This window comes from Hyperoodon ampullatus, assembly GCF_949752795.1.
Source record: "Hyperoodon ampullatus genome assembly, chromosome: 3".
NCBI lineage: Eukaryota > Metazoa > Chordata > Mammalia > Artiodactyla > Ziphiidae > Hyperoodon > Hyperoodon ampullatus.
The window spans coordinates 169,391,591-169,409,121 of record NC_136916.1 but is presented as its reverse complement, the minus strand read 5'-3'; the positions used below and the strand labels follow the sequence as shown (position 1 = coordinate 169,409,121).

General features: G+C 36.2%; 1 protein-coding gene across 5 annotated transcripts in view; it reads right to left on the bottom strand.

The window, feature by feature from the left end:
- UNC79 (unc-79 homolog, NALCN channel complex subunit) overlaps nucleotides 1–17,531 on the bottom strand; it is a gene marked incomplete at both ends in the record, with an annotated part of 255,665 nt that overhangs the window by 155,527 nt on the left and 82,607 nt on the right. For all 5 annotated transcript variants that reach the window (XM_079699486.1, XM_079699487.1, XM_079699488.1 and 2 more), the window contains 4 exons: nucleotides 22–50; nucleotides 2,475–2,515; nucleotides 3,136–3,224; nucleotides 9,055–9,119. In XM_079699486.1, the coding sequence (XP_079555612.1) occupies nucleotides 22–50; nucleotides 2,475–2,515; nucleotides 3,136–3,224; nucleotides 9,055–9,119 (224 nt within the window). The remainder of the gene's footprint in view (nucleotides 1–21; nucleotides 51–2,474; nucleotides 2,516–3,135; nucleotides 3,225–9,054; nucleotides 9,120–17,531) is intronic.

The following is a 17,531-nucleotide window of genomic DNA, read 5'->3' as shown; positions in this document are numbered from 1 at the left end:
ACACAGATGGTTTGCTCTTACCTTCTTCTGACATATAGCAGATATTTCAGCTGTAAGGGGAAGGTACACAAAATATCAACAAAGAAAGAGAGCCCGTTTTAAATAAGGGCAGCCACCAAGGTGAGCAAAAAACAAGCTTAGCAACACAACCTTCAGACTTGGCCAAAACAGCTTCTCCCTTCTCTCATAAACTGTCAGCTACTTATGTTTAATGAGGTAAAAAATACCTGTGGTATGTTTAATGAGGCTGCAAATATTTTCACCTATTCTTAGAAATAATTCAATCTTCTCAGACATGACTAGAATTCAGATCAAATAACTTTAACCTCACCCCCTCATTTGACAGAGAACAAAACTGAGGGTTACATGGCTTCTTCAGAGTCACACAGGCCACCAATGGTACAGGCCAATCTGGAGCAAATGTCCCTGGATTCCCTGTTTACTGTTCTTCCATTATGCTATGACACTGAGTTGATGTGATATGCTTAGAGTTTCACCATGGAGATGATTTGCTATATCAGAACTATAGAAAAAAAAACTTAATAACTTGGATGAATTAGACTCAAACTATCAACTTACATCAGTCCTTAACTAGTGCAAAACCAGCTGCAGGCTTATTTAAGAGAAAGCAATTTCAAACCCATGGATTCGCCAGCTGGAGTGAGGCTGTCAAATTACTTTAGTACTTTAGGATTGACTTTAATAAATGGATAAAAGCTCTTTTTAGTGGGCATACCAATTATTTCCATGAAAACTGATGCTTGAGAGTAATTGAAAATAATTTTTCCAAGAATCTGTTAACATTTCCCATGAAATAGTAAGTGCTCAAAAAATAGACTAAATGCCTATGTCACAACTTATTAAAAAGAGCAAAGATAGGGCTTCCCTGGTGGCGCAGTGGTTGAGAGTCCGCCTGCCGATGCAGGGGACATGGGTTCATGCCCCGGTCCGGGAAGATCCCACATGCCGCGGAGCGGCTGGGCCCGTGAGCCATGGCCACTGAGCCTGCGCATCCGGAGCCTGTGCTCCACAACGGGAGAGGCCACAACAGTGAGAGGCCCGCATACCGCAAAAAAAAAAAAAAAAAGAAAGAAAAAAAAAAGAGCAAAGATAAATGTCTCCCAAACTCTGTCTGGAAATTATGAATTAGCAGATGTCAAATCAATGAAATTAACAACTCAGTTGTTAAAACTGATTTTGTATAATTAATGGTTATTTAACAGTTTGATATCTTGGAGTTTATCTTAACCTGAGGTTAATGGATCACATCTCTGGATAAATAATGAAAAGTTATTATCAGTTTTCTTCCACAGATGAATATCATCTGCAGATGATGGCCAGAATTCAGCAACATATCTGAAATTTAAAACGTAGTTTAGAACCTGACTATGGTTTTTACCTCGGAGCACTGGAAGTTCACTAATTTAAGGGGAAAAAAAGGTTACCTTTACCCATATAAGCCCAAATCTTTTTACAGATATTCTTATAAAAATTTTTAAATGTCTCTTTAAAGGATATAGAGGCTGACATTATTGACCCATTTTACAGATGCAGAACACTCACTAAACAACTTCTTTCTTCAGGTTGAGATAACCTAATATTAAGAGTTAGACTACAAAGAAGGAGTGTAATTATCATCAGGCAAAGGCCTTACGTTTTGAAAAAAGTGCTTACCGAATTTAGTTAACATGAGGTTTTTACATTTCTTTTTAAGTGAGGCCTTTCATAAAAATTCTTTTATTATCTACCTCTGAAGTTATAGATCAAGTTCTTCCTGGGCGCCTGATCTGTGCTCAGTATGCCCCCAGCTTTTTCCACTTTTCATCTTTCCTCTGTTAAGTAGTTTTCCTGGTCATTTCATCCTGCAATTAGGTGGCTGGAATACCTCCTTCCCCACGTGTAGGGAAACACTCTGTCTGCAACCTGCCAACTCATCAGGCACAGCTTTCAGAACTCTAACAAACTGCAAGCATTACAATCTCGTCTTTTCATTGAGATGGGTCAGATATATTTATCCCCATTTTACTGAAGGGGAAACTGACTCTCAGAGCGATTAAATAATTTCCCCTAAAAACACAGAGCTGGTAACCGTGGCAGGAGAAAGACCCGTTATTTATGCTCTTCTCACTGATGTTCCTTATTTCCTTTCTGACTTGCACAGCAAACGTATCACTGGCAACACCTGTTATATACACAGAAAATCCCTTAAGGCAGAATCCAGCTTTGGTCATACAGAATCCTAATTCCAACACCTACCTCTAATTGTGGTGGAGATGATACCTCTTCCCTCATTATTAAATGTGTGGGTATATTACAAGCAAGACATTGATATCATGCTTCATACCAGTGAGTATGCACAGAAAGTAATACTTTGGTTGCTGTCTTTGTAAAATAAAACAGTACAAAAGGAGAAAAATCAACGGTGCCATTAGTCATGATTATTCATTATTCATCCCTTCTGAAGTAAGCCATACCTTGCGGCAGAAGAACATCAATCAACCATTCACTGTGGTCCCTATAAAGAAAAACAGAATTCATTTTTGAACTTTGTTGCAATGTTACCCTTCCACATGAATGTTTATAAGCTGCACGCTATTACTAAAAGGCTTTTAATATAAAGGATGTGTAATTAAGAGCACTATCATAATAAACTTTTTAAATGTCTAATGCATTCCATCTAAATTATAAATTATAGGCATTTCATCATATTCAGTTATCTTTAAATGATACTTTCCAGATGCTAATTAAGTCAACCAAAATACAGCATGATTTGTACAAGGCTGAGTGTGATTCTGTGAAATGAACAAGCATAGAGAACCCATATGAATTTGATGTCATGTTTGAAAACCACAGCTGTCTTTTATTTTTCTCTGTGGCCTTTTTCACAGGGTCACTTGAAAAGTGGAGCTGCTTTATTAAGTGGAATTGCTTTCTCTTGTCACATGGAGAGAAATATTGCAATTTTTCAAAGCTGAAATCTTTTCAAATGGAAGTTTGATATATATTAAATATCTGACAAACTAACCTTTAAAAAACAGAGAGGCTAGTGGAAAATGAAGGTAACATAACCAATTTAAGTCTAAGTGATTATTCTTCTCTTCTCATTGTAGCCCTATTTCCTTTTCTTATACCTACCCTGCAATCCTCTGGCTGCATTCTTCACAGAGATACAATGGGGGTGGTTTATCACCCAAAGCTACAGACAGGGAGGGGTCTATACACATCTGAAACACATGAAAAGACAGAATGAACTCTCCTGTTTATCACGTTCCCTATATCAAGCGCACAAATGTTTCGATGATAGATTTTTGAAAGCAAAGTAGAATAAATATTTTCAGTAAAACCCATTCAACCTATAACTGTTTTCCCACATTGGAGGTTTAAATGTGGCTGCTGTGGTTTTTCATTTCTCCTGTTATTTGCAATTCAAGTCACAAATAGTGTCAAGAAATCCACCCTCTGGACTTCCCTGGTGCTGCAGTGGTTAAGAATCCACCTGCCAATGCAGGGGACACAGGTTCGTGCCCTGGCCCGGGAAGATTCCACATGCTGTGGAGCAACTAAGCCCATGCTCCACAACAACTGAGCCTGCGCTGTAGAGCCTACGAGCCACAACTACTGAGCCCATGTGCCACAACTACTGAAGCCTGTGTACCTAGAGCCCGTGCTCCGCAGCAAGAGAAGCCACAACAATGAGAAGCCCGCGCACCACAACGAAGAGTAGCCCCGGCTCACCACAACTGGAGAAAGCCCACGCGCAGCAACGAAGACCCAACACAGCCAAAAATAAATTTTAAAAAAAAATCATCCTGTTCAGTGGCTGTTCAAACTGCTTCTGTATTACTCATATAGTAACTCCTTCTTTAATGCAGTAAACACAGTAATCTCTCTTTGGGAAAAGGAAAATGTATTATTAAGAATTAAAAATCATAACTGTTACCGAAATGCTGGCAGTAGAGAATTTTGCTTCTCAAGATAGACCTCATTCAGAAAACTAGCATTAAATCTAACATTGAGTGATTCACTTTTCTTACTCTGGAATAAGTTCTATATATCCAACTTTCAACTTCAGGTAGTTTTTTTTCTTCCACATATGAACTGTAGTTTGTTTAACCCTGTAGTGCTCTGTTGAATTTTGAGTTATTTATGCCTGTTTTCATTAGTGTAAGTATAGAGATTAAAGTATTAATCTTAAGTTGATCATTAGGATATTTCAAATATCTGGATGTTTTAAATCAAATGGACAAAACATTCAATGACTAGTAAAAAATGAATTTTGTACTTTGCATTGGTTTAAATGTCTATGACTTACCAAAGTCTTTTTTTTTTTTGGCTGCACTGGTCTTCATTGCTGCACTCGGGCTTTCTCTAGTTGTGGCGAGCAGGGGCTACTCTTCGTGTGGTGCTCAGGCTTCTCATAGCAGTGGCTTCTCTTGTGGAGCGTGGGCTCAAGGTGCACAGGCTTCAGTAGTTGTGGCACGTGGGCTCAGTAGTTGTGGATCGCGGGCTCTAGAGCACAGGCTCAGTAGTTGTGGCGCATGGGCTTAGTTGCTCTGCAGCATGTGGGATCTTCCCGGACCAGGGCTTGAACCCATGTTCCCTGCATTGGCAGGTGGATTCTTAACCACTGCGCCACCAGGGAAGTCCCACCAAAGTTGTTCTTTTTTTAAAAATAAACTTACTTATTTATTTTATTTTTGGCTGCGTTGGGTCTTTGTTGCTGCATGCGGGCTTTCTCTAGTTGCAGTGAGTGGGGGCTACTTTTTGTTGCGGTGCACGGGCTTCTCATTGTGGTGGCTTCTCTTGTTGCAGAGCACAGGCTCTAGGCGCACATGCTTCAATAGTTGTGGAGCACGGGCTCAGCAGTTGTGGCTCACAGGCTCTAAAGCTCAGGCTCAGTAGTTGTGGTGCACGGGGTTAGTTGCTCCACAGCATGTGGGATCTTCCTGGACCAGGGCTCAAACCTGTGTCCCCTGCATTGGCAGGTGGATTCTTAACCACTGCGCCACCAGGGAAATCTCAAAGTCGTTTTGAATTCTGTTCCTCCCCTTCAAGAAATAATCAATCTATGCTACAGCTGAGTATGCAGTTAACATGCCTAGTACACAAATTCTTCTAGAACTTCACTCTGCCTTTTCTTTAGGCTTTTTTTTTTTTTTAATGATTTGAAGGGGATAAATGAACCGAACTTATGACCCAAGCAGCCTGTCGTTTAAAGTTAAAACCCTTAGGAGTTTCAATGGTTGGGGAAGTAAGAGTTAGAATTCCTAAATTTAAATAATTATACCATCAAAACCTGTAAATTATATATTCCCTGGTGCTAAAGGCCCAGTGTGAAAATTTTCCTTAGGTAAGTTTCATGCTTCCTTTGATACAGTGAATAACTACTTTCTGGTGTGTTAAATCAGGGATTGGCAAACTTTCTGTAAATGGCCAGGAAGTAAATATTTCAGGCTTTGTGGGGCATAAGTTCTCTGTCACAACTACTCAACTCTGCTGTTGTAGCATAAAAGCAGCCAGAGACAATATGTAAGCAAAAGAGCACAGCTGTGTTCCAATAAAACTTTACTTGCAAAAACAGGCAGCAGGCCATATTTAACTGCGGCCATAGTTTGCTGACTCCTGTGTTAGCTAATTATCTGGGATTCAAATATTTCATAAAGTGATTTTCAAATAGGACCAAGTAAAACCAAAAAGCAGAGTGGGATATAATGAACTATAATTTCCAACATACTTTCATTTTAGGATCCTATCATAACTTTTGGCTCTTGCCTTAAAAGTACTTTTTTGCAACCTACTGCAAAAAAAAAATATATATATATATATTATATATATATATATATATATATATTATATATATATAATGCTTTTCTATTTGGCAAATCATTATGTAACTGAGCAGGACCTTATGGGGCCTTCCCGAGACAGACCCTTCCCCCATATCCTCTGCTGTAGCCCCTCTCCGAAATACATAGTTATATAACAGTATCTGATGAACATTTCCCGAGTTGTTTTATAGATACTAAAACCACCACTACATGGAAGAAATTAACTACTTGATGATCACGAGCACTTTGTAGCCCCCAGACCTACTGGCACCTAAGGGTTGATAATGTTAACCCCTGTGACATCGCCGTGTTACCTCACCATCAACCAGTTGGAGAATTGTGCACGAGCTGATCGCAGATCCTACAACCCCTCCCCTCTGCCCCCACCTGGCCTTTATAAATGCTTTGTTGAAACCCACCAGAGAGTCTGGGTGTTTTCAGCACTAGCTGTCCCAGACTACTTGCAGGGAGCCTTACAATAAATGCTGTGCTTTCCTTCAGCACAAGCCGGTATCAGTAGATTGGCTTTACTGCACACAGGCGAGCAGACCCAAGTTTGGTTCATTACTGCCTAGAGGTATAACTCACTATTACGGAGATATTAGGCTTTTTGTGAAAATAAATCCATTTTCCCTGAGTCTTTCCCATGCACTCCATGTAGACTTCTTCTTCAGTATAGTTACTTTACTCTTATTTCTAATGAGTCATTGATACCTCTGTCAGGTAAAGATATTGTTTCATTCCATTCCAAAGTAAAAACTCCTAGGACGTTAGAACTGTAAAGAGTCATTAGAGGTTAGCTAGTTGACCTCTGACATGTTAAATGAATTGACATGGCCCTTCAGATTTGTGGCTAGTAGTGTCAATCCTGTTCCACACTGAACTGGTCAGTTTACATCCACATTAATACGTTCATATCTGACTGTTACATTTAAAAATAGTTATTTTCTGTCTATAAATATAATACATGCCCAAGGTAAAGGCTTCAGAAAATGAAGAAAAGGAAAGAAGAAAATTTAAATAACTCATTAACCCTCCATCTCAATGCAATCACTGGTAACATTTTGATGAGAATTACTGGTTGGTGTTCACTATGAAGATGAATATAAAATTCATAACTACATTTGCATCCTACTGTACACTTCATAATTTCTTTTTCATTTAACATTATTCTGTAAGCATCTGGATGTTGGGTACCCTTGATCTACATGTCATATGCTCATATCTCTGTGGGTCTGTGGAGTGCTCATATTGTAAAGAAAGAACAACCCTGAGCCAGACAGGTGGTCGTGCAAAAACAGCCCCTGCACAGGAAATGACAACAAGAATATTCCCTTTCTGGGAAGCATAGAGTGAAAATGTAAAAGGAATCCCTTTAAGAAAACTGGGATTGAGAAAGTAAAATTGGGGGGGCGGGGTGAGAAAAACGTTTAGGAACTAGATAGAGGTAGTGGTTGTACAACATTGTGAATGTGATAAATGCCACTGAATTGTCCACTCTAAAATGGTTAGTTTTATGTTATGTGAATTTTACCTCAATTAAAAAATGATAGAAAGTGGGATGGTTTGGCTTATCCTGGAGGACTGGCTATAGGGAACAGCCTGTGAGAAAAGTGAGGCCAGGCCAGAGGAGTAGACTGGGCCGTTTGCCTAAAGAGAGGGAGAATTTCTAATTCATGATGACTTCTGTGGGAAGGAAGCCAAAAACCATTACTAATCAGGAAGTCAGAAGACTCCCGAGAATGCAGTCTGACATAAAATCAAGGAAAAAATAACTGGAAAAACTAAACAGATTTTCAGTACCTCCTTTCCGTTGATGTCTGGGTGAATGAAAAGAGGGCATTGTAACTTAGGCAGAAAGAAGAAAGGACAGATATAGAAACTACGGGAATTGTGAAAGTCTCACCACTGTGAAGAATTAAGCTGAATACTATATGAACTCACCTGTGTTTAGCTCAAAATGTCCTCACACCAAAGAAAAGTACCTTTGAACCCCAAATGTTTATGGAAGTTCAGAGGAAGAGTACACATCGTAGAATGGGAGAGGACTAAGTTTCCATTGGTGGGTTACCCTCACCTGCTCTCTCTCAGCATAAATTCATTCAATTTACTTTCATCAAAAGCAGAGATCAAGCATAATAATATAAAGATGTCCTTTGTTGGTAAGATATATCTAGATGACAATGTGATCATTGGCACTCCTATGCCACTTTTGGTATATGAAATACATGTTTTATTCCATTTAGATTTCTTTTTGATTCCATTTATATTTTTTATATCTCATTTTACCTCTTCTACTCTGTTTCTATAAAATGAGAGTATTATTTTTCTATTATTTGATAATCTTTACAATCTACCTCTCTATAGAACAAGAGAGGCAAACTTCCTTGACAATAGGTTCTAAAAAGCAACTAGAACTCTAATCACTTGACCGAACTCCCACTCCTCAGAATGTAAAAATTAACCCTTGTAAATCCAGACACAGGTTTCTCCAGCCAAGTGTTGTATCCGACAAATATACCATAAGTAATTTTGTTAAGTGTTGTAATTATTTTTCTTAATTTTCAACTTCAAAGATTCAGGATTATAACAGGATAGAACAAATTAGATGTGGTAGGAAAAGAATAAGGCTGAGAGTCAAGGCACCTAGCTCTGTCTGCGTGACCTTAGGAGAGTGACTTGACCTCTCTAAACCACTGTTCCCTTACCTCTATTGTAATTTTCCATGTGTTTGCTGTCCAACTACCTCTCAGTCATTTCAACTAAGTCACATCTGTGATCTGAGCTAAGACTTAACAATTTTATCTGGTTTTGTCCTACGACTCTTGAATTCACATAGTCACACACTAGACCACTTATAACTTGTAGCAAACACATGAAAACAGGGCCAAAGTACATTTCCCTGAGTTTATTAGCCCAGACAGAAATCAGTCAAGGACTATGTAAGTGTTTCACCAGGATTATTCTGATAATTAGCCCAGTTCTTCACAGCACTTGGCTATGAACTCAGAGCCAAATCTGCAGATATCACTATTCATTGCTCTGTCTTGAACCAATCCACCAGAGTACAGTCAGATCAAAGTAGAGTACAGTAATTTGAGATGACCACAGAGTACAGGCTTCTGCTTTACAGAAAAGGATGCAATCTCCATTTCATTCAGCAATTTGCTCCTGATAATTTGACCACTGACAATATAATATAGCACCATGTCTAATAAAACAGTACCTTCACAGCTGGTTTGTTAATTGCGTTGTGGCATTCAGTGTGCTGGCAGTGGATGGGGTTCCAAGCTGTAAAGCAAAGCATAGCTGATGAGTATTTCTCACTGACATTATTCATGCCCTAGGAAAAACACAGCAGATACTTCACTAGTTTTCCTTAAATAGAACCATCATCAGAAGGTTTTCTAAAATAATTTTTTTCCAATCTATGAAGTATTTTTAAATTAAGCAAAGATATCACAACCCCATCCATTTTCCCATGGGGAGAGACAAGCTAATATAAGGTGGCATACCCAATACCATAATATTATTTCACAATGATATACCATTAGTAAATTCTTAGAAGTTTTTATATCTATGTTTTCACTTGATCCTCCCAACAACCCTGTGGGATAGATACAGCAGATTATTAACCTCATTTTATGTGTAAGTTAAAATTTAAAAGGTTATGTAGTTTGCTATGGTCACAGAGTTAGTAAATGAAAAGCTGCAACTAGAACATATATCTTTTGGTTCTCAAAACTGTGCTCTTTTCACTATAGTATACTATGCTAAACATCCTAGATTTTTGGCACCAGGAAGTGTTTCAGATTAATAATAACTGAAATGAGTGGTAAGGCAACCTCCACCATTCCATTTCCCACCCATCCCCATTAAATGTGGAGACTGAAAAGATGAGTTTCTTGCCCAAACAAAATGCATCTCTCTCACACATTACCCACAGTCTAAACCTCGGCTAGTTTGCTAATACCCAACTCCTCAACACAGTGTACCCACAGAATGAGGACAAGAACCAAGTGATCTGAGACAGATCAGAAAGAGAATTACAATTACTTCTCATCATCCAGATGATTCTGTAGCCCAAGGCACTTAGCTAACAATATTCCACCATAAAAGAAAAAATGTAATAGGATTTTATGTCTGAAAGTAGGACATTTTTCTAAATCGCCATATTCTAATCCTATAGGACCATGGTTGGCCTAATATATAAAAATCTGCAGATGAGAAGATATTCTTAGTTACATGTCTAATTATAATTCAAAAATATTTGTTATTAATGATCTGAGCCTAATTTGTGCTCTGAACATTTTATAAAATTTTCTAAGAGTGTCCCAACTTCAATTCTTCTATCCTATTGTTAGACCAGGAATAAGATTATGTGTCTGATTTGGAATTCAGGAAAATATGGTCAACAGAACCAGTGACCTTAAAAAAAATACACAATGGGTCTATTTATTTAAAAAGAAGTACGGACTAGAACTACTACTATAATAACATAATATCACATTGATTATATCTTTTGAGAGAAAGAAAGAGGAAATGAATGAGTAAGGAATGGATGAATGAAGAAATAATTTTAATAAAGACATTCCATATTTGTTTCCTGCATGTAGAAAAGTCAAGATAGAGTAGCTACAAGTTTTCTTGTGTACTTAGAGAAATCTAGAGAAAAAAGAGTGCCTTCAACCAGTACAGAAGTTGCAAATACATGGAACGTGTACCCTATTCCTCCAATCCCAAACTCATGAAAAACAAGAGCATTCTTTCCTGCTGAGTCCAGAACTGGCCTTAAAATCTTTCTCAACACTGAGCTCCAGGAAGTCACCATTAATCAAAACAGAGTTGGCATACAAGATGAAATCTGCTAACCATCTCTGAATCCACATATTATGAGAATATCTGCAGATCACTTTATAAATATTAAGAAAAAGTTCATGACATTTTTAGATAAAAGTAATATTTAAACTATATAACAACTGTTATGGCACAGGTACAAACAAATTAGAATGTGAAATGGCCATAGCACTTGATCAGAGCTCCAAAAACTCCTGCTCTGCGAGAAATTAATGCTTTATATGTGGATGGTGGGGATATGTAGGAGGTCCTACTCCTCTAACTTTTTATTCTATTTTTACAGGGTGTCACTAACTTAAGCACAGGTTGTAGAATACCTCCTTTAAGTTCACCAAAGTCACACTAGATTTAAGCTTACTAGACCAGTGATTACTGGCTTTTGTTTTGTATCAAAAATCACCTGTAAAGGTTTTTAAAATATGAGGCCTGGAACCTCAAAGCCCAGGTATCTGTAATTGGGAAAAGCAACACAGTTGATTCTGATACAAGGACAATCTACATACCTTACCATACAGTAAATATTTTCATGATAGACCTCCCTTTATTTGAAAACAAAAACAAAAATATAGCATAAACGTGGCAGACAAGAATTCTGCTTCCAACAATGACAGAGCAACTGGTATTAGACTTGCCCTCTTACCATAAATAACTAGAAAACTAGAAAAATACATGAAACAACTGTTTTAAGAAACTTGACTACAGGTAGTACAGGACAATGACCTTTGAGAGAAGAAAGAATGAAGTGAGTCCTACAATTACCCTTGGTTTCTTCCTGGAAGCAAGTTCCAGGTCTTGGTCCTAGAGGTAGAAAGATAAGCACAGTAGGGTGGTTTCATTGAGTTGAGGGGACAAAAAAAGAATTTAGAAAGGCAAAGCGGCTTAAATTTGCTGGGTAGAGTACCAAAGAAGAGGGATCCATGCAAAGAAAGAGCTCCAGATATCTGAGTAGGAATCCTTTTGGGTCTTTGGCTTTACACTAAGCTGAGCATGTGTAAGGCAAAACTCCATTAAGCTGCTTAGAGAAAACTATGGGGGATCTGTAAGCTTAATAATTCCTATATCTCATACAGGGCTGAGAGATATTTGAGCTTCAACCAGCCAGAGTGGAGGGAAATCAGTGAAAACCTGGGATATTCAATTGAGACTCTAGGAGGTCACACCTTGGTAGTTGGGCTAAACTAACATTAGGGAAATGGCTAGTCCAGGTTCACCCTAAGAAAATATAAGAACAAAGCTTGAAAGGGTCAAGCTGATCCACCAGTAAGTTGGCTGCCAATACAAACTTCAATGCACTGTAATGGAAGGCAGCAAAATCCAGACACTCAATAATGTAACATTCATGAAATCCAGCATCCAGTCAAAAATTACTTGATATTTGAAAGGGGAAGAAAATATTATGCAAGAAAATATTACCCACAATTAGGAAAAAAAAAATTGGCCAATATAAACAAACCCAGGAACTACAGAGATGAGGTAATTAGCAAACAAAAACTTTAAAACAGCTATTATAAACATATTCAAAGTAAAACATGAACACAATGAGGACAGAGATGCAGGACATAATAAAACAACCAAATGGAATTTCTAAAAATTAAAAATACAACATCAAAAATTAAAAATTCTCGGAATGGGCTTAAAGGAAGATTAGACAATGCAGAAGAAAAGATCAGTGAATTCAGAGATGTAACAACAGATCCTACCCAAACTGAAGTACTGGAAGAAAAATAAATACAGCTTCAGTAAGCTGTGGGAAAATATCAGGCAATATACATGTGGTTAAAAGCCCAGAAGAAGCAAGGTTGTGGGGGTGGGGGTGGAGGCAAAAATTTGAAGAAGCAATGGCCAAATTTTTTCAAGTTTGATGAAAACTATAAACCCACAGATCCAAGAAGCTCAATGAATCTTAGGCAAAATAAAAGCAAAGAAAATAACACCAAAACTCATTACAATCAAATTGATGAAAACCAATGATAAAGAGGAAAATCTTAAAAACAACCAAGGAAAAAAAGACACATTACTGGGCTTCCCTGGTGGCGCAGTGGTTGAGAGTCCACCTGCCGATGCAGGAGACACGGGTTTGTGCCCCGGTCTGGGAAGATCCCACTTGCCACAGAGCGGCTAGGCCCATGAGTCATGGCCGTTGAGCCTGCGTGTCTGGAGCCTGTGCTCTGCAACGGGAGAGGCCACAACAGTGAGAGGCCCGCATACCGCAAAAAAAAAAAAAGACACATTACTTACAGGGGGACAAAGATAAGAATGATCACTGGTTTCTCGTCAGAAACAATGCAAGCCAGAAGACAATGGAACAACATCTTTAATAGGCTGAAAGAAAAAACTGTCAACCTATAATTCTAGACCCAGTAAAATATCCTTCAAAAATGAATATGAAATAAAGACTCTTTGAAGGCAAACACAAGATAAGAGAATTCATTGCCACCTGAGTTCCACTACAAGAAAAGCTAAAGGAAGGTCTTCAGGCTGAAGGAAAATGATACCAGATAGATTCTAGGGCCTACACAAAGGCGTAAAGAGTTCTGGGCATGATAAATATAGTGAATAACTACAAACAACTTTCTATATATATAGAAGTAAAATATTTGATAAAAAACTAAAAGGATGGGAAGGGGAAAATGAAAGTGCACAGGATTCTTGCATACGTGTAAACTAGTATAATATTACTTGAAGATAGACTATGAAGTTAAAGGTGCATATTGTAATTTTAGAACTGTAGAGTATTCTTTTAAAAAAGAGGTATAACTAACAATTTAAAAAGAGAAACATGGAATAGTAAAAATTAACCAAAAGAAGGCAAGAAATTAAAATGAAAAGGAACAAAGGATAGATGAGAAAAATAGAAAACAAGCACAAGATGATAGACTCAAGCCCAACCATATCTGTAATTACACTAAGTATAAATAGCCTAAACAATAAATACATTACATGTAAATAGTCTAAAAAATTGTCAAATAGGATTTAGGTTTTTCAAAAAGCATGACCAAATATATGCTGCCTGTGAGAAACACACTTGAAATACAAAGGTAGAGAAGTTAAAAGTAAATGATAGAAAAACTTATACCATTTAAATGCTAGTCATAGGAAAGCTGGAGTGTCTATATAAATTCAGACAAGTAGACTCCAGGACAAAGAATATTACTGGGAAAAAAGGAGGATGTTTCACACTGATGAAAATGTCAATTCATCAAGATAACATAACAGTCATAAATACGTGTGTATCTAAAGATAGAGTTTCAATTTACATGAAGCAAAACTAACAGAACTAAAAGGAGAAATAAGTCCATAATTAGTGTTGTAAATTTGAACAATCCTCTCTCAGTAATTGATAAAACAAGCAGACCAAAAAAAATCAATAAAAATAGAAGACTTGAACAACATTCTCAACAACTTGACTTAATTGATAACTATAGAATTCTCCACTCAATCACTGTGGAACAGACACAGTGTCTAGGTAACATTTACTAAGACAATATTCTCATTCAAAAAGTAAGCTCCAAAAATTTAGATGGAGTGATAGAATAAAGTATGTTCTCTGACCACAATAGGATTAAACTAGAAATAAATAACAAAAATATACCTGGAAAATCACCAAATATTTGTACATTTAAAAAATATACTTCTACTCAATCCATAAATCAAAGAAGAAATCACAAGGAATATTAGAAAATATTCTGTTCTGAAATACAATGAAAGCACAGCATATCAAATTTGTAGGATGCAACTAAAGGAATGCTTAAAGGGAAATTTATAGCTTTAAATTCTTATTTTGGAAAATTTTAAAGGTCCAAAATAAATGATGCATGCTTCTACTTAATAAGATAGAAAAAGAGCAAATTAAATTAAATATTAGTAGAAGGAAGAAAATAATAAAGATAGAAGCAGAAACCAATAAAATTGAAAACAGAAAACCAACAGAGAAAGTCATAAAACCAAATGCTGATTTTTTTTGGAAAGTTCAATAAAATTGATAAGCCCCTAGGTAGCCTGATGAATAAAAAAATAGAGAAGAAGTAAATTATCAATATAAGGAATGAAAGGTAGGACATCACTGCAGATACTGCAGACATGCCAATAAATTGGATAAGTTGGATAAAATGCCCACATTCATCAAAAAACTTGGTTACACAATTACAAAATTCAACTCAATAAAAAGTAGACAGTTAAATGCCCCGTAACTATTAAATTGAATTCATAATGTAAAACCTTCCCACAAAGAAAGCCCCAAGGCCAGATGGATTTACCAGATGGCTTCACTATTAATTATTAAAGGGATAAATAATACAAATCTTACATAAACTCTTTCAGAAAATAAAAGAGGAGGAAACACTTTCCAACTCATTTTATGAAGCCAGCATTACTCTATAAACAAAACCAGATGAAAACATTACAATAAAAGAAAACTAAATCAATATCCCTCATAAATGCAGGACCAGAATCACTTAACAAAAAATTAACAAATTGAATCTGGCAATATAATATAGCCAACAATGTGGAATTTATCCCAGGAATGCAAGGTTGGTTTAACATTGCAAAGTAAATCAATGTAATTCACCTTATTAACAGAATTAAGGGGGGAAGTCATATGATCATCTAATAGGAGAAAACGCATTTGACCAAAATTGACATTCACTCATGATAAAAACTCTCAGCAAACTATAAATAGATGAGGACTTCCTCAATATGATAAAAAGCATCTGTGAAAATCCTACAGCTAACATCATGTCTAATGGTGAATGTCTGAACACTTTCCCCCTACAGATGAAGGAAAAAAACAATGATATCTATTCTCAGCACTTCTATTCAATACTGAACTGGAGTTATGAGCCAGTGCAATTAGAGAAAGAAAAGGAGAAAGGAAGAAGGGAAGAAAGAAATGGAGGGAGGGAGAGAGAGAGGGAGGCAGGAGGCAGGTAGGCAGGCAGACAGACATACAAATTAGAAGAAAAAAAGTTTTAATCATCTTTATTTGCAAGAAAGCATAATCATGTACACAGAAAATCTTAATAAATTTACAAATAAGTTACAAAAATTAATAAGTGAATTTAGGAAGGTTCAAGGATATAAAAGTCAAAATACAAAAATCGATTATATCTATATAAATAATGTCAATAAACAAGTAGAATATTACATTTTAAAACACTATTTATAATAGCACCCAAACCCATAAAATATTTAGGAATACCTTTAACAAAATATCTACAGGACCTGTACACTGAAAACTAGCAAATATTGATGACAGAAATTAAATACAACCTAAATAAATGGCTAGAAATGCCACGTTTATGGATCAGAAGACTCAATATTGAGTCTTTTCTCAGGAGGTCAATTCTCCCCCAGATTAAACTACATATTCAATGTAATCCCAGTCAAAATGCAAGCAGACTGTTTTGTAGAAACTGACAACCTGACAGTAACATTTCTATGAAAATGCAAAGGTCCTAAAATAGTCAAACAATTTTGAAAAGGAAAAAATCTGGAGGATTTACACTACATAATTTCGAGATTTACTATAAAACTATAGTAATCAAGATAGTGTGATATGGTGAGAGGACAGACAATGAAATAAAATATGGGGTCTAGAAATTGATCCACACATATGTGGTCAATAAACAATCCAGGTAATTCAATGTGGAAAGAGTAATTTTTTCAACAAATTGAACTGGAACAATCGGATATCCTTACGGGAAAAAGTCAACCCTTACGTCCCACCATATACAAAAATTAATTCCAAATGGATCATACACTTAAATGTAAAAGCTTAAACTATAAACTTCTAGAATAACACACAGGAGAATTTCCTTATAACCTTAGGAGAATTTCCTTATAACCTTAGGGGAGAGGAAAGAACCATAAAAGAAAAAAAATCGATACACTGAAATTTACCAAAATTTGAAAATTTTGCTCTTTGAAATACCTGAAAAGGAAATCCCCTGACTAAAAGAACCTATTCACAATACATATATCTGAAAAAAGTCTTCTATTTTGAACATATAATAGACAAGCAACCCAATTTAAAAATTAACAAAAGATTTCATTGAGAACTTCAAAACTATATGTATACAAATGGCCAATAAGCACCTGTAAAGATGTTCACTATCATTAGTCATCAGAGAAATGCAAACTAAACAACAACATGATATTACTACTTGGCCATCAGAATGTCTAACATTAAAAGACCAACAATCCCAAGTGTTGATAATAATATAGAACTAGAACTCTCATATACTTCTGGAGGGAGTATAAAATGGTACAACCACTTTTGAAGAAGTGTTTGGACATTTCTTATAAAATTAAACATACACTTACCATATAATCCAGCATTTTCATTGCCAGGTATTTATCAAAATAAATAAATGTATATCTTCATAAAAACACTTTTATATGAATATTTATAGCTTTACTCATAATAGGTAAAATGTTCATCAAGAAGTGAATGGATAAACTGTGATATAGCCATACAATGCATTACTACTCAACATTTTAAAAAATGAACTACTTATATACCAACATGGATAAATTTTAAAAACATTATGCTGAGTGAAATAAGCAGACACAAAAATAGTACATTCTATACAATTCCATTCATATGAAATCCTAGGACAGGCAAAACTAGTCTATAATGACAAAAAGCAGATCAGTGGTTGCCTATGGTGGATGGACTGAAAATAAAACTAGGAGATATTTGTGGGGTGATGGAAATGTCCTGTATGTTGATTACAGCTTTGGTTACATTAGTGTATACACTTGTCAAAAGTTATCAAACTATGCTTAAAATGGGTCACTTTATTGCATGAAAATTATATCTCAACAAAATTGATTTTTTAAAAAAAT